The 18,370-nt window shown below is 49.8% G+C and overlaps 1 protein-coding gene across 2 annotated transcripts in view; it reads right to left on the bottom strand.

Moving 5' to 3' along the window:
• plxna3 (plexin A3) overlaps positions 1 to 17,288 on the bottom strand; it is a 67,906-nt gene extending 50,618 nt beyond the window's left edge. For both annotated transcript variants that reach the window (XM_046396574.1, XM_046396573.1), the window contains exons 1-5: positions 17,016 to 17,288; positions 3,607 to 4,042; positions 3,332 to 3,522; positions 1,144 to 1,691; positions 750 to 914 (exon numbers count right to left, since the gene is read on the bottom strand). In XM_046396574.1, the coding sequence (XP_046252530.1) occupies positions 750 to 914; positions 1,144 to 1,691; positions 3,332 to 3,522; positions 3,607 to 3,923 (1,221 nt within the window). In that variant the 5' untranslated portion in view covers positions 3,924 to 4,042; positions 17,016 to 17,288. The remainder of the gene's footprint in view (positions 1 to 749; positions 915 to 1,143; positions 1,692 to 3,331; positions 3,523 to 3,606; positions 4,043 to 17,015) is intronic.
• Positions 17,289 to 18,370: the final 1,082 nt, after the last annotated feature.

Raw genomic sequence — 18,370 nt, forward strand, 5'->3', positions numbered from 1 at the left:
GGGTTTCCCTGTTCAGTTGCCATGGTTACCACTGCAGGCCATTACTGCCATGAATAAGAACATCATCTACCCCCGACCTGAAATAACCCCACTGCAGAGACAGAGACAGAGACAGAGAGAGGGAGAGAGAGAGAGAGAGGGAGGGAGAGAGAGAGAGAGAGAGAGAGAGAGAGAGAGAGAGACAGAGGCGGGGATCTCTTCTGTCCTTCTCTTCATTTTGGTTTTTATATGTTATCATCTTCTTTTCCATTCAAATCTAGTCTATTTGTGCTTACAGTCCAGTGTGTGTGTGTGTGTGTGTGTGTGTGTGTGTGTGTTGCAGCCTGAAGGCAGCTTCAGGCCACATGGTGTACAGTATCCTCAGTGGGACAGAAACAAAGACCTGAAGAAAGCTTGTAGCTGGTTTTCTTCCACCTGCTGAAACTGGAGCAGGACTGGAGCCTGAAACTGGAGCAGGACTGGAGCAGGACTGGAGCAGGACTGGAGCAGGACTGGAGCGTTAATCACCAAGTCATTAAGCGCTTCATGAACCCGAGCAGCAGGTTCACGTGTTCTCGTTCGGTTCTCGGTCTGTTTAGTGTTTCCTTCCACAGAATGGGCTGCGAAGACTTTTCACAAGGCGCTAACACACGAGGTCCCTCCCAGTGTTTCAGAACTCTATCATAACTCTACAATCTAGTCCAAACCCCCCTGATGTGAGTAAACCGGCAGCAGGCTCGTTCTGAGAATGTGACAGAGCGACTTCTCACCGTGTGGATGCAGGGCAGCTCCTTGTTGAGTAACCACGGCAACGAGAGCCGCCCCTCGCCGCGGTAACAGGAGCGGATCCTCTCTCTCATGGCCAGGTTGATGTCGTGGAGGGTGAACAGACACAGGACGGTCTCTCTGGGAGGGTTAGAGCGATTCTTCTGACCCTGAAAACACACAAAATCACCAGGCAGAGAGTGAGCCTACAACGCCCAGAGGCATCACAGAGACAGAAGAACGGAGACGGAGACAAGGGGGACAACTACAGTAAAAGGAACCAAAAGAAAGACCAAGCGGACACAAAGAACAAGGAAGAGGCAGAGAAAGAAGGATAAAGACAAACAAGTGATAAAGAAAATAACAGACATCCATCGAGGACAGAGGGAGGCAGATTACCTGCGAGAAGACGACAAAGAGGACGTCGTCGTCCTCGGACAAGCCGAGTGCCTGGGCCAGCCGTCGCCCTGGTTTCTGTTTGTAGGCGGCCTGGACCAGTCGGTACTCCACGCCGTCTTTGGTGCAGCCCAGAGGAAACTCCACATAGGAGTAGAACTCAGTGTCGTTGGAGCACATCCTGACGATCTTAGAGGTGAAGAACTTCTCCCCGCCGGCGTCCATCTGAGTCAGCTGCGTGTCCAGCTGCAGAGTCAGGAAGTAGACGTATGTGCGGCTGGAGAAGCCGTAGACGTAGTAGATGTCGAAGGCCGGGTACAGGGACAGCGTGTCCGACGGGATCTTGATCTGTGAGGAGACAAACTCGTCCTGGTAGACCAGCGAGAACATGTGAGCGCTCTCCTCGTCCTCCACCAGCTTCCTGCTGGACAGAGTGGGGAAATACTCGGACTTTCCATCAATGGCGGCTCCGATGAACAGGCGGCTGTCGCCCTTCAACGGCTTCTTCCTCTTTGGGTCGGCCATCCAGTCGTCCTCACCGACAACCACACCTGGAGGGGAGGAACAAACTCATGAGGCCTATTGACAGGTGACCTCTGTTCTTACTGGCGTGCTTTCTGATGATTCAACACGAACATGTCCTCTGTCGAATCAAACCAATCAGGCATTTTTCTACTTTTTCCCTCCTTTTCTACTGCAGGACTTAAACTGTGCAGCCACCGTCTGCAGTTCTGTTTCCACTGCTCAGTTCTGGCAACGAGTCCCTGGACCTAAACTGGAGCCCTGCTGAGGAGGTGACCTCCCATACTTTCAGGGACTGGAAGCAGTGCTGCTGATTGTGATTGGTTGATGAAATGTGACATCACATCACAGAAAGAAACAGAAACAGTGCAGCCAAACAAGAACACAGAGAAGTGAACAACGCAGCAAACAGAAACACTACGGGGCGGCTCATCCTGTCCGACGCCCTTTTCGGGCAGCGAGCAGCTTGTGCCCGTGGATGTGAGCGTGGATCTCCTGCTCTGACACAGCTGTGGACACAGGACCTGCAGACACCAACTCTGAGCTGCATGCAGATACTCCATATGGACCTCGTGAAGCCTGAAACAGTTTGTAAAGTGCAGTGAAAACACCAGCAGAAGCACAGAGCTCGGCTCCTGAGAGGCCCCAGGTGAGAAGGGTTTTCACTGGGGTGCCACTCATCTTCCCTCCCTTCAGCAGAGCTATGAGTGTGAATCACTCCAGTGTGGTGTGTTAGCTTGTCACTCATCTGCTGTTCTGTGCCGACAGCCTTCATTCAGCTTTTTGTTCCCACTGAAAACTACAGCAATTGATTTTGCATAAAAACCTGCAAAACATTTTGACATCCTAACGCATGATTGACACACGCAGCTTGAAACACTTTGCCAGCTTCTCAAGAACAAAGCAGGCGGGAAACACCAGAGCTTTGTTTTTCACTGAAACTTCGGCATGACGTCAGCACAAAATCTGCTGAGTGTGAACCTGCACATCACGACTGCTTGTTTACTAGGACCTCAGTGATGAAAATACCTCAACCCCATCCAACACCTTTGGGATGAACTGGAACGGAGATTGTGAGCCAGGCCTTTTGGTCCAACATCAGTGTGTGACCTCACAAATGCTCTACTGCATGAATGGGCACAAATTCCCACAGAAACACTCCAACATGTTGTGGAAAGCCTTCACAGAAGAGTGGAAGCTGTTAGAGCTGCAAAGCTGTCTGTGTGTTTACAATGAGACGTCATTAAAGACCCTGTTGGTGTGATGGGCTGCTGTCCCAATACTTTTGTACATAAAGTATACTTTACAAAGTGAACTTCAAACTATAACACACTTTTCCAAAACAAAACAGGCTTGTGTTTAGCTTAGCTTAGCACAAAGAGAAACTGTTAGCCACCAAAAGTGAAGAAATGCACCAAAGTTGCCTGTTCTGAATGTTGTGTCCTGTTGGCTAACAGACTCGTCCACACTCCATCAGCTGTGAGGCTTCAGACTTTATGCTAAGCTAAGCTAAGCTAACACACCTTAGACCTCTCTACAGCTCACACGACGGCAGACTGTGAAGAAAACAAAACAGGATCAACAACAGCTTTCAGAACTTCCTTCCTTTTCTCTCAACTTTCGACCTGTTCAGGTGTATCTGACTCCGCCCCCCTCCACCCCAGCTCACCTGCCATCCCGTCAGCCTCTCTGGCTCCAGACAGGTAGTGCTCTTTGCGGTGATGCGGCTCTCCCAGTTTGAACAGATCCTCCAGTCTGAGAAACTGACAGACGCCCTGCCAGATCGAGCCGCAGGCCACCAGTCTGTTCCCAGTGTAATCCACCAGTAAGAATTTGTTCACATTGTCGGACGACTCCAGTCTGAGGGCAGAGACAGACAGGTGAAGTGGACAGACAGGCAGTATACACACAGGTGTAGAAAACAGTCAGATGGTGTGGACAGACCTGTGAGCGCAGGCCCTGACGCTGGGCGGAGGGTAACACTTGGCGTTGTCCTCCACAGGTCCGGTCATGTGACTCCTCAGCTCCGTCAGATTGGCCGACAGCTTCAGCACTCGGTTGACGGCACCGACAAACACCTCACCTGTCCTCCGGTGGACGGTCAGGTGGGTCAGGGAGGTGTCCAGCGCTCGGTACACCGCCCAGCCCGACGGCATAGAAGGAGGGGGAGGAACAGCTGGGGCAGAGAGGAGGGGGGAGGACAGGAGGAGGAGGGAGAGGAGGACAAAGAGGAGAAAAGGAGAGGAAAGGGAAGGGAGCATGGCGGATAAAGAGAGGAGGAGGAGGAGGAGAGGATGGAGGGATGGAGGAGGAGAGGAGGGGAGGAGGAGAGAAGAGCTGGCTGCAGGTCTGATGAAGAGTCAGCTTCAGAGGGACATGGCTGTGGAGAGAGAGACAGGAAATGTGAGGAGGCTGCACACGCTCGACTACAGGAGCCTGTTGGAGACATTTAGAAGATAAGATGAACTTTATTGATCCCGCAGTGGACAAATTCACTTGTCGTGGCTGCTCACAGGAACAGAAAAAGAGTGCAAGAAGTGTGCAAAAACAGTTACAAAAAATATATATAAAGGTAAAATAAATTAACAATTTACAAAGTACAGCAAACACAGTACAATATACAGCTATATAAAAGTCCTCATAAGGGAGGAAATGAGGACTAGACTGTTGAGCTGTACAGTCTAACAGCAGTGGGAATGAAGGAGCTGCTGTAGCTCCTTCCTACACTGAGGGTGTAGCAGTCTGCCGCTGAAGGAGCTGCTCAGAGCCTCTACTGTCTGATGCAGAGGGTGAGAGGTGTTGTCCATGATGGATGTCAGCTTGGCTAACGTCCTCCTCTCACCCACCTGCTCCACAGAGTCCAGTGGGCAGCCCAGGACAGAGCTGGCCCTCCTGACCAGCTTGTTCAGTCTCTTCCTGTCCCGGTCCCCAACAGACCACAGCGTAGTGAATAGCAGAGGCTACCACAGAGTCATAAAAAGTCCTTAGGAGGGGCCTGCACACTCCAAAGGACCTCAGTCTCCTCAGAAGGTGGAGGCGACTTTGGCCCTTCTTGTACAGGACATCGGTGTTATGTGACCAGTTTATGGTTGAGGTGAACACCCAGATACTTAAAATTGTCCACCATCTCAATGTCCGAGCCCTGGACGTTCACTGGTGTAAGTGGTAATGTTCTTCTCTGGAAGTCCATCGCCATCCTCCTACACCCTCAGTGTAGGAAGGAGCTACAGCAGCTCCTTCATTCCCACTGCTGTTAGACTGTACAGCTCAACAGGACATTTGTTCATTTATCTCTATATATTTTTTGTAACTGTTTTTGCACACTTTTTGCACTCTTCTTCTGTTCTTGTGAGCTGCCACGGCAAGTGAATCTCTGACCCGGCAGAACCAAAGGTGGTTTGGGCTGACGAGGTGGAGCTCAGCCTGTGGTGACACACCTGGACTCTGACCTACGAACCCTGACTTTATTATCCGACATTTTGCAGATGAATAAACTTCACTGTGAACTCAGCGTCAACCTGATGAGGAACTTTAAAACCTGATATTATTTTTACAAGAAGCAGCCTGTAACACACGAGTGTGAAGATGAGCTGTGTGTGTGTGTGTGTGTGAGAGAGAGAGAGAGAGATCGGGGCACAGCGAGGTATTGATCTGTTTCCGTCTGTCTTCTCACTGATCCCCTCATAAAGCCTCCGCAGCTCCAGTAACACTGAGCTGCATGGAAATTTCACTCTCATCCTGGCAGCCATTTTTACTGCGTTTGGGTTTGACTGACAGCTGATCTCTCTCTCACACACACACACTCTAAAACCCCTGCACAAATCAGTGTAATCTTGATCTACAGTCGTGCCTTGAATGAAAACGTTTGATTTGCCGCCTGCGTTTGCTCCCAGCGTTTCTACCAACTTTAATTTTGATGCTGCGTTCATGAACTGATGGCGAAGCCTCCATCAGTGACAGGAACTGCTGCTGACTGCATTAACTGATCTCCAGCGTGTAGGTTTGGGTTTGGACTGTTGGTCAGGTAAAAAAGACGTCACTGCACACTCACAGTTTTCTGACATTTCACAGACTAACTGATCGATCGATAGCATCTGCAGAATAATCAGCAGTGAAGACGGTCGCGATGCTCATCGAGAGCACAGCTTTTCACCCATCACATCACCACGAGACGCGTTTCAGCGACGACCAGCAGCAGCAGAGAGAATATCAGCTGAGACTGACCGCTTCGAATCAGACGGCAGGAGAAGAAGGAGAAGATCAAGAAGAAGAAGAAGAAGAAGATCAAGAAGGAGAAGAAGGCAAAGAAGAAGAACAAGAAGATCAAGGAGAAGAAGAAGAGTCTGCTGTGGAACACGGAGTTGACGTCTTCTTAATGGAAGGGTAATAAAGTTTTTACTCGAGCGGCAGAGGTACAGTAAGCCGAGTCCAACAATTAACCCTGCCACACACACACACACACACACACACACACACACACAAACACAAAGAGGCAGTGAAAGATCAGCACATTAGTTAATTAGCCTACTGAGCTGAGGGGAGACCAGAGAGAGGAGAGGTCGACAGATGGACCAGAGTGTGTGTGTGTGTGTGTGTGTGTGTGTGTGTGTGTGTGTGAGAAGACAACAGACAGCTGGGCAGACAGAGGAGACAGATAGAGTTTCTCTAACTGGACTACGATTTCACTGGAGCATCCATCACTCTGCTCTGTGTGTGTGTGTGTGTGTGTGTGTGTTCTCATGCTAACAGTGAGTCCTGGGTTGGCTCAAGAAGCTCACTGCTGAGCCAAGTTAAGGCTGCGTTAACGTTGCCTCAGCGTCAGGAGAAACGTTCCCGCCGACGTCCTCGCCGCGACTGCAGGTGAGCTGGACTTTCTGACAGGTGTGATGACACGTCGCTCTCGTAAACACGTCGTGTTTACAACCTGGACGGATGGTTCACACCTCAGAGACGAACTAACCAACGTCCTTCATTCTTCCAGATAAATGAAATGTTTATGGTTGGCCCTAACAGGCCACCGTAGGTTCATTCAGTGCACACACGTTAACAGACACAGTGAGAATCAAATCTTCAGGCCTTCACCGACAAAAACATTTAGAGATCTGATCAACAATTTCCTGTGGGATCAATAAAGTTCTTATCTTAAATCTTAACCACGTGATTACTTTTGTTTTTGAGACAAAGCTAATAGACTCAAACAGCCGAGTCGCTACTTGCTCCTGTGAACAGCAGCTTATTTCAGGGTTTTGCTGAGTCATTTTATGGAAAGCAAACTTAAATCTTCTCAGATCACTTTGTGTCATCATTTTGTTTTATCTTCAACGTATTGTTGAGTGAGAACGTTTTAAATGTTTTTACATTCAGTCTGAAGTTAACCAGGAAGGACGTGACCACGCCCACTTCGCCGCCTAACTAGGAGCCATAAACCACCCCACCCTGTCCTCACCCCCTCCATCACCTCCATCTGCATCCACCCCCTCTGACCCCCTCCTCCACCATCCATCTATGTGAGTGGTGCTCTGTCTGAGGCTCAGGCTCCAATAAACACACAACAAAGGCACATTGTGCTGCAGCTTCCTGGTGGAGAGGACTGCAGGGTCGCCTTGGGTGCTGAGAGCTTCAGGGTGGTCTTACAGGAGCTGAGAGCTGGACACAGACAGACAGGCAGACAGAGAGACAGACAGACAGACAGACAGCTTCACTGCATCCATCTGTGTAGCCAAACTCCTGACTTGTTTCTGCTTTTCTCAGTCCCACAGGAACTCACAGGAGTTTAGGTTTTGGACTAAAGAGGGACAGTGAAGACATCTTGACCTTTTATGGACTAAACAATTAACGCATTCAGTGGTGAGCAGCAACAAGGGCACTGAGACCGACCTCTGTGGTTCAGAGGGAACTGAGCCCGAAGGCAAAGCTTCGGCCCTCACCTGAGGACTCGAGATCTGAGTAGCGACCAAAAGAACAAGAACGTGGACACAAGTGGCCAAACGAGCTTCGAGACTCCGTCCTAGAGTCTGAGGCTGCTGAGGCGGTTTTAATATCTGGTCAGGATCCTATTGGGCAAGTCCAACTGGGAGGAGACCCTGAAGTGGATCCAGAAGGAACTGGAGCAGTTATACATCTGACCTGGCCTGGATAAACTTCAGGATCCTCCAGGAGGATCTGGAGGACACTGCTGAGGACGTGAGCTCGAAGACAGAGACTGTCAGTGTTACATGTGTTCAACATGTTCCGCATCTGAAACCTGTGTGAAATCTGAACGCACAGCTGCTCTGCGTGTCCCTGGAAGCGGATTCACGTGGTTTTGTTTCTTTGATCAAAAATGTCCAGATTGGGCCATTAAATGTCTTTGCTCTTCAGGGTGAGACAGTGAGACAGTAAATCTGTCGCACGGGGCCTAACAGTGGCTCTGATCTCGTTTAGTCTGATTGTTGTGTCACTTCCTGTAATTACATAAACACAGTGAACTGTAAACCACCGTGTACTTTAATACGTCCACTTTCATTTTACTGCCTCTTCCTCTCGGCCGGCCTCTGTAATTACAAACCTCTGCAAACTGACTCACCATGCTGTTAGCAGCTACAGCGCTAACAGGCTAACAGGCGGCCCGGTGAGTTCACTGTCTGTCTGTAAATCTGAGCTCTGCCCTGCTGCTGCTCTCCTCGTGTCACCAAACTGACGACGGCCTGCCGCTGCCGTCACTCTGAGGCTCGTTCAACATGAAGGCGGGAGGCAGAACATCATTTTGTTCTGTCTGACCTGAATGAACACACATTAAAATCATCTGAAATACATCTTTTAGCTGCAACAGTGTTCATGTTGAAACTGTTCATGTGGCAGGAAACCGATTTTCTGCATAGCAACAAACCATGTTTTCTATTAGCTGAGCATCTTAGCATAAAGGACCACAACGCCACATTAACGGGAACAAAATCCACCTGGCAGCACCTGCGAAGCTCACAGATCAACGCGTTTCATCTGGTCGGTTTCAACAAACGGCTGCTCACAGTCTCGTCTTACTGCACGCGTGTGCACCTCAGCCCGCCGTGATGTCATTGGACGGCAATTAGCAGGTCGCTGTTGATGTCAGCAGCCAACTCCACAGCAAAAGACCGTGAAATAACTGCTCCATTAGCGGTGCGTGTGTGTATAAAACAGTCCATCTATTAGGACTCGTGTCATTACCACAAGGTCTGTGACCACACACACGCACACACGCGCACAATGTTCACCATCTTCAGTCTATCAAACTGTTATTTCATTAGAGGGAAACACTATTAATCACATGACCGTGAGATGGTTGAAGTTTCTTTATTTAATGGATCAGCTGATGGAAACCAGAGACTCTGACAGTCTAAACAAAGCCTCGGCGGTCACAGCGGCGGCCATGTTGGCTCTGTGGGTCAGACTGGAGTTAAACATCTGCTACAGGCTGATACTGTGCGTTGAACTGGTTAAAGCCACATTAATGTCACCATCTCTGCTGCTCTGCTGAGCTTTGCAGCTTCTGGGGGCAGCCGTGGCCTAGAGGTTGGAGAAGCGGCTTGTGATCGGAAGGTTGCTGGTTCGATTCCCCCACCGGACGGGCAGGAAAAATTTGAGTGTGGTGGAGTGATGATGTGCCCTTGAGCAAGGCACTTAACCCCCAATATGGTCCCTGGGCGCTTGATGCAGCCCACTGCTCCTGTGTGTGTTTCACTGCATGTTGCGTGTGTGTGTGTTTCAATCAGTGATGGGTTAAATGCAGAGAAATCAATTCCCAGCTTGGGATTAATAAAGTAACTTAAATTAAATTAAAAATTAGCTGCTTTAGCACAACACACGTGTTAACTGCTGCAACTGCATATTAACTAAAATGAGCTCTTTGCAGTCAAAAAGTCAGGTACAGGAAGACGGTGATTCTTTTTGACCGTTCAGACCTTCAGAGGTGCTGGCTGATGCGTTACTGAATTCTGGGTGGAGCTCGGCTAGCTGTTTCACTTTGAGCCTTTATGCTAAGCTAGGCTAACCACATACCGACTCCATCCGTGTTCCACTTGAACATCTCAGACAGAAAGAGAGTCGTTCATCTTCAACTGACAGCCGACACGTCTGTTGTCTTCACCGTTTAGACTTGAACTGCTTTCAGTGCTCACAGCCAGTCTGATCACCTGCGGGGCTTCAACTTGAAGTGGAAACTTTAAATTCAAATGAAGACGCTTCGTGTTCTTTCAGAGCTTCACCTCAACTCAAACTCCATTCCCACTGGTTTTAGTGATGATGATGATGAGACATGATAAGCTCCTCACTGGAGGATTCAAAACAAAACACGATCTGTGAACATGCGTGGACCAACAGGAAGCTCATTCATCGAGCGGTTCTGGTGACCTTTGACCCCTCCTCAGATCAACACTGCACTGCCTGCAGGGGGAAGAAAACCCAACCAAAGTTTACTCCTGCCTGTGACCGACAGCCAAGTCCCGCTGCAGTTAACTGCACTGAGGGCTAAATTTATCTGCTCCGAGGTCATGAAGAGCTCACAGACGTGACGCTGATCGGTTCCAGTAGCTGAGACTCCGCTGGACTTCATCACGTTCTGTACAGAAGACATCACGAATCGTAAACTCTCATCAAAATGAGCTTTTCTGGAGCTGATGGGTGATGGGTGATGGTTAGGAGTCGACAGTGGACGTCTGCAACAGCTCACACGTATGACAGTTATCAGCGAGAAAAGTCAGAGCATCAACAAGGAAGAGTGGGCGCCAAAATTCTGAACAAAATGTAAATGTGACCGAAGTGCAGGAGCAGCAGAGCATCAGGACGGATGGATGAACAGCAGAGTCAGCAGCAGCGTCTGTGAGGAATAAAACGTGTTCTGACCTTCATTTTTAAACCTTTACGATTCAGCTGGGGGCTCATTTTCATTTTACGCAGCAGGACGGCGGGCCTTTAAAGACCGTCCAGAGTCGAGCCGTGAGGCTGCTTTCCGAGGAGACGCTGCTGCTGTTTTCTCTCATTTTCTGTACATTCAAATCAGAAAAGAAGATTTAATATTCTCATCAAGAACTGCAGCCTGGCAATAACCACGAACGAGCTCATTCAGTGAGGGAACCCTGATCCGTTTGGGTCGTCAATCAAGCAATCAGTCAACAGATCACATGTGATCTTCAACTAAAGTCCTATAAAACAGACTGATGGTCCAGCTGACCAGCAGACTGCACAGACATGCGTCTGGTAGTGTTTTCTGCTCTGGCTGATCTCAGGTCAGTGAACACAGAAACATTCCAGCAGTCTCTAACCGGGCTGCTGTGATTGGCTCTCACTGGGACGAGAGCTCAGACTCTAATGAATTGAATTAAAGAGAACGGCCTTAATTGGTAATTTGGCAGAGACTGAAAACAGAGGCCGTCTGTCCGTCGTCAGCACAGCGGAGACACACAGGAGTTTAAGGACCAGCCAGGCAGCTGCTGGGGTCAAACCTTCGGCCCATTCAGTCCTCTGGCATCATAACACGTCAAGGCGAACCAGGAGCTCCCAGCAGAGCCGCTTTGAGATGTGCTGCTGGATCGGCCCAGTTCAGCCCCCGAAGGTCTCTGCCGTTACAGCCTGTAGATAACTACAAGTCAGGACAAACCGTGACTTGAGAATATTTGTCAGATATGTAGTTTGAAGACCTGCAGGCTGCTGTTGCGTCTTTGGTGGTGGTTGGGGTGTGAAGCCAAAGAGCCTGATAGCTTTTCAAGTTCTGTTTGACTCAGCGTTGACCCGAGAAACTTGTCAAATGTACAAGCTGTGTGATAAATGAGCTGAAACGTGCAAAAACACCAGGATGGTCCTTTAAACGTCAAGCATTACAGGATTTTATCTCCCAGCTGAGACGAAATCAGACGTGTCCATCAGGGTTTCTGCTGGGGTTAAGGCTGAAAGGCTTTTCTTGTTTAAGGTCTGTGGAGCCGACGCTCTCGCTGCTGGCTTCATTAGCATCTGATAAAACCCATTTACCTGACGCCTTCAGCCGAGAACGTTAACAGCAGCTATTTTAAAACGTGTGAAGTCCGTCCAGGGCAGGGTGGGAAACAGAGCTGTGCTGCTGTTCCAGTCGTTTAACGGCCACGAGGTTTCATTTCACAGCGATGTTCTCACAGAGTGTTCAAAAAGAAGACAGAGTGGCGCCTCGTTCCCAGGAGATCATCTTCAGGTAATGTCTGTTACCCTGTCGACACAGATTTGATGTTGAGGACTTCATCTTCAGATCATGGAGACCTCAGGCTGTGGGAAGAACTGATCTTCAAGTCTCCTGATGATGACATCTGGATTTATCTGCTCCTTAAGGAAGATCTGCCACCATGACGAACGCGACAAAGTCCAAACCACAAAGTCTTGTTGGAGCTCCCAGTGAATAAGATGGATGTAAAGGCACAAAGCCTGTTAGCAAACATACACGTGTCCATTTAGCCTTTTTATATCTTCTGTTATCACAAAAGAGCAACTGAGTTTATACTAAAGATCCCGTTGGTTGTCATTATGCTTCACTGCTGTCAAAGTGTTTGGGACGTTTGAAAAAGTCCTGCAGCCTCTCAGGATCTGGGAGCTTCAGCCACTAGAGCAGCTTCCAGAGTCTCCTTCACAGACAGTCAGCCTGCTGGGGGCTGACGGTCGGCCGCCATGTTAGAGCAGCAACAACGCTGTTTATACGATCCACAGAGGAATCCACCTGAAAACTGACGGTCTGCAGACGCGCAACCTGCGGCTCATCAGCAAAAACCTGCAAAGGAATGAAACCTGTGCAGCACTGCGACCAGATTCATTCACGTAGCTGCATGGGCGAGTGACACAAAGCCACAAAACGGTCTCACACCCGAAACCCTTACGGTGCAGCACTGAGGTGCCTGACAGGCTGGCTCATTCACTTCAATGAGACCACCGTGCTGGGTCACCAACCGTAACAAACGCAGACTTCAGATCTGTTGCAGAAGGTGAGCGAGCTCGGACCTGACGTGGATTTAAACCCTGCGGGCGACCTCTCGCTGCTGAAACGACGACGGGATGGTCCACCGTGGGCCGAAACCACGACTGGCGAACATACGGGCAAATTTCGTGTATATTTACTATGTGGACTACAGAAGTGGATTTTATGAGACTCAACACGTGGCCAGAGACAATAGATGACAAGGACAAGGTTGAGTTAAGGACGTTTACTTCTGTGTCACTGAGCCTCTTCATCCATCCACTGCTCGTGTTTCACTTACATGTTGATGTGGAAAACACAGACTGTGGAAGGACACACACACACACACACGTGTGTGTATGTGTTTGACCCTGACCTCTCTCAGGGCCAAACACACACACACACATGAACACACAGCTGTTGGAGGTCAGGAGGCAACGAGGGAGGAAGTGAAGAGTGTCAGCTGAGTGTTTCCTGCCTGTTCCTCAGCGTGTGTGTGTGTGTGTGTGTGTACTCTGATAAGAAGATGTGTGTGTTTTGGGCTTGCAGTGTCACACCTGAGGCTGATACTGTCGAGTGTTTTCACTCTAGTGAGGACGTGTTCGCTGCTCACGGTTCCAGTACATGAAAAATGAAATGAGTGGAGGTTCAGGATCAAAGATCCTTTAGACTCATCAGACTGTGGCTGAACGCCGGCAGGCTCGTCTCCGGTCTGGACTTCAGCCGACGTCGAGGTGAGACATTTAACTAAACAAAGTTCAGGTGGAACAAAGTGTTTTCACTGAGTACTCTGCTGGTATCACTGTGAGAGTACTGCGATCACAGTAAAGCTGTACTTCAAGTACAACGAAAAAAACGTCGATGGAGGAGAAGCTGCGTTTACAAAAAGTACCCGACACACTCCAAGTTCAGCAACCACAAACCTCCTCCTCCTCCTCTTAAAGTCATAACGCAAATCTGAGCACACACACACAGACACACACACTCAGCCCACTTTAATGTTGGCCTACAGAGAGATGACATCACTGCAGCAGGACAGACAGACCGACCGACAGACAGACAGACAGACAGACAGACAGACAGACAGACAGGTTATGGAGGCTCAGAAGTGAAGGCTGCAGGCTGACAACATCATATCAGAGTCTGACTGCTGACTCAGCATTATCTCAGAACCGACTCCATCACTGACTCAGCGTGTGTGTGTGTGTGTGTTTATTTAGAGTCTAACTGCAAATGTGTGTTTGTGTTGCAGAAAGACAAAGTGCTGTAGATTTAATTTACAGACACACACACACACACACGCATGCGTATGATCAATATTCCATAATAAGCAGCAGTAATGGATTTCCAATGGCAGGATTCAACTGAGGAGGAGGAAATCCCATCACACACACACACACACACACAGTGACGTGTGATAGATGTGCAGCCGGACAGTGAAGCTGGCTGTGTGAAAAGGCCCGAGGTGTGAATGTTCCTGCACAGGGCAGCTCGCCGGCGGTTTGGTTTCCTGGGAGCTTTGGGCTTTGAATGGCTCCTCCCCACACTGCATCACATCCTTCCTGTGCGTAATAAAAACTTCTCCGCGCTCACGTCTTAAAAAAGTCGCACTGTGAATTTTGAAATCTGAGCGTGTGCTCGACTTAGCCGATTAAGCACCACTCGCCTCACTCGTCGGTTATTAAACTAATTAGTATGATTGTGCTGATTTGTGTGCGTAGGACACCTGAGTGTCCAGCAGGGGTCCCCTTTGAGCTCACTGACAGCACAGGCAGGAACCTTCACTCTGGGGACTCAGGGGAGGCTTTTGGATGCTGCGCGAGGCTAACGCTGCGTTGCTTAATGTTACTGCAGAAGGTGGCGACCGGTTTCAGCTGCCTCCGATAACGAACACAATATTTTATTAGACGACATCGAACCTCACAGGTTCAGCTCAGTTTGCTTTGTGTTTCCTAATTTTGTTTCAGGCGAGTCGATCAGTCCGAGTTTAAACTTCCCGTTTGTATCTGAGAAATCAGCGGTTAGAAACATAATGAACGACTTCCTGCGCCGCTCTGTGGAGCATCGAGGGGGACTGAGTCTGTCCAACTCCTGTCCCTGACCAGGACATTGTGGACTGGGTGGGGGACACAGTCCAAGATAGCGTGAAACTGAGACAGCACGCTCCAGCTGCACGCCCACCACATCGCGGCCTTTCCGGACCAGCTCACTGAGCTGCTGAAGCTGAAGTGGTCGTTAGCTCCGTGAAGCTCAAAGTGAAACCAGAGACGGCAGCAATTCGAGCCCTTTGGAGAGCAGTGACCTCTGACCTCAGTGTTACTGACTTCCTGTTGGCTCTGAGCCCCGAGCGATGCTAACATGCTAATGTGTTGTTACTCTTAGCATGCTAACACAGCGTGAACATCGTCAGGTAAACCAAAGCCGACCCGGTGAAGGGTCGGGACGTCCGAGTCCCGTCTCCGCCCCATCGCCACACGAAACGCCGTCACAAGGAGCACCAACACGTCACAAACGGCTCGCTTTGCTGTCTCTCTGTGGACAACAGACTTCACGTGCTGCTTAACGGGATCACACGCCATCGGCGCAAGAATTACAGACAACAAGCTGCGTTCAGCTCGCATCACAGCAAACTAAAACAAACATGGACGCCTCGGTCAGCAAACGGCCCCCGATCAGTTCGGACCGCGAGTCAAACTGCTGTGGACAGAACAGTCGGACTACAGTCAGAACACACACACACACACGCTCACACACGCACACACACGTGCAGTGAAACGCTGACTGATCTTCATCCCACCATCCTCATCCTCGTCTCTTAATGATTTAAAAACACACAGTGGTCATGTGACTGTGTGTGGTGTGTGTGTGTGTGTGTTTCTTCTTCTTTTATTCTGCTGTTTGTGTTTCCTCCTGATGTTTCATTGGTTTATTGCTGTGAATTTAATCAATACTCCCTTCTGTTTCTTTGATTTGTGATCGGCTGGAAACGGGAAGAATTTTCTCAACTCCTGTTTACAGCTGAGGCTCCTAAATGCAGCTGATGATGATTTAGATTATTGGTTATTGATCATTCTGATGATTATTTTCTGAACTGTTTGGCCTAAAAGAAAATATTTGTTTTGAACGACTAAGAGAACAAAACTAATCAGCTGACTGAGCAAGAAGACAAAGAAAAACTGAAAACCCCAAACAGGCGAAGTGCGGGAATCTGAAAACTATCAATTCAAATGATTGATTATCAAACAGCTGCGTTCCTTCCAGCTTTAATCTGTGATTTTAATCAAGTTACATCCACACAGAATCATTACCAAACAATTATTGATTACTGATCGGTTGGATGTGCTGCTGATTCAGGCTCTCTGACTCATTCTGTTCACATGAATGAATGAATGAATGAATCAATCAATCAATCAGTCTCCATTTTATCCCCCTTATCATTACAGCTGATCACTCTGATCATTTTAAAGTTGGGATCTTGAAAAGTTATTTGAGGATCGATCAGGAGCTCAATAATCACACGTTACACAACCGACCGGCTACGTGATTAATAACCTTCAGCCTGCCCTGGATGGATACGATCATTTCCATCGATCAGTCGAACGAAAACGATCGCGTCTTCCGATTCCGAAACCTGCCGAACAGATCGATCGTTTCTGCTGATTCGACCTGGAACATAAATCGATCAGTATCGGTGGTTCAGAGGATGGAGGCTCCTCTTCAGCACATGGACGGACGGATGGAGGCGGATTCAGAAGCTCACAAAAGGGGATTTTGTGCGTGAAGTGCGGGCAGCGGCCCCGCGGCGGCCCCGCGCCGCCCGGACGGGACGTTTTCACGCCTTTTCTGCGTTTTCTCTTGCGATTTTAAACGTTTTTCTGCCGCCTCCCCCCTTTGTTCTTCTTTAATGGATCGGCGTCTGGAGCCTCGCTACCTCCCAGACCCCCTCCTCCCCCACCTCCCCCACTCTCCCCCTCCACGCACAGAAAAACACACACATTTGCAGCCACAAACCGCCTCTTTCACGCATCGAATCAAGCAGTTGAAAACGGGTGAAAAGGAGAAGCGAGGCGCTCCGCTCGGTGCGCCAGCAGGCCGGACGTGCCTGCGGAATACCCCGGAGGGAACTGCAGCCCTACCTGGGGTATCAACCCCCACCCGGCCCCGCTCCTCACCCCCACTCACTGCGGGGAAAACTGTGGAAAGGGAGGACATTTCCATCCGGAAAAAACACGGAGCAGAAGCAGCAAATGAGCGCTGATGCGGAGGGGAGTCGAGGCGTTTTCCCCCAAAACATCCACACGCATACACCCCCCTTCACCTCCTCCACCTCCACCTCCACCCCGCTACCCCGAGATCTGCCACCAGGACACGGACAACCTCCCAGCCCGCTCGGCCCCACACGGCCCCCAAACACCTCCGGACTTACCTGGACGGAAACGCGCAGAAAAGTCCAATCACTTATTTAAATCCACAGTCCCACGCGCGCTGCTGCTCTCCTTTCTTCTTCTTCTTCTTCTCCTCACATGAAACCTGAGGGAGCTGCGCTCAGGTGGAGCAGCAGGAGGAGTCCGGGCAGGTTCAACAGTGAATCAGTAATCCAGAACAGAAAGAGCGGATCTCGGAGCGGCGCGGCGCGTCTCCCCCATTCACACACAGCCTGCCTCGGCTTGGCTCGGCTCGGTCTGCCCCTGCTCCGCCACTGCCAGCCCCCCCCCCCCCCCTCCTTCTGGACCGTACCACTCTGCACCCGGCTGGGAGGGGCGCCCCAACCAAAGCAGGCCAATCACACCCACTAAAACTTCAAGTCGACGGCTGACTGAAGGCGCAGATTCACGACTGACAACATTTTAATAAACCAAACAGGAATTAATAGTCGATTTTATGGTTAAATGGTGGACGTACGTGTTTTTAAGGTTGGTTAACAGCCTCCCCCCCAACAAAAACTGTCATTTGGTTCAGTCCGACTCCTTAATCTGCTGTTTTTCTCCTCCTAAAGCCAGATGTGGAGAGAGTCTGAGAGAGAGAGCATGACTCACACTGAGAGACAGAGAGAGAGAGAGAGAGGGAGAGGGGGGAGGGGGAGAGACAGAGGGGGAGGGCGGGGAGAGAGGGATGGATATGTATAGAGAGGTGCAGTGGTGTATATATAGAGATAAAGAATGATGGCGAGTGAGGAGATGCATGACAATACAGGGAAAATGAAGGGATGAGATGGAGAAGTGGAGGACAACAGAAAATCAGCAAAGGACTGAAAGAAGGAGAGAAAACAACTGATTTACAGAGAAGAAGAGAAGAAACACAAACAGAGAAAATCAAAAAGTGAGAGATATGAAGAGAAAGAGGGAGAAGAGGGGGGAGGAGATGGAAGGAGGGAGAGAGAGAGAGAGAGAAGAGGGGGAGGAGATGGAAGGAGGGAGAGAGAGAGAGAGAGAAGAGGGGGAGGAGATGGAAGGAGGGAGAGAGAGAGAGAGAGAGAGGAGGGGGGGAGAAGGAAGGAGGGAGAGAGAGAAGAGGGAGGAGGAGATGGAAGGAGGGAGAGAGAGAAGAGGGGGGAGGAGGTGGAAGGAGGGAGAGAGAGAAGAGGGGGGAGGAGATGGAAGGAGGGAGAGAGAGAGAGAGAGAAGAGGGGGAGGAGATGGAAGGAGGGAGAGAGAGAGAGAGAGAGAGAGAGAAGAGGGGGAGGAGGTGGAAGGAGGGAGAGAGAGAAGAGGGGGGAGGAGATGGAAGGAGGGAGAGAGAGAGAGAGAGAGAAGAGGGGGAGGAGGTGGAAGGAGGGAGAGA

This window comes from Scatophagus argus, chromosome 8, assembly GCF_020382885.2.
Source record: "Scatophagus argus isolate fScaArg1 chromosome 8, fScaArg1.pri, whole genome shotgun sequence".
In the NCBI taxonomy this organism is placed as follows: Eukaryota; Metazoa; Chordata; class Actinopteri; family Scatophagidae; genus Scatophagus; species Scatophagus argus.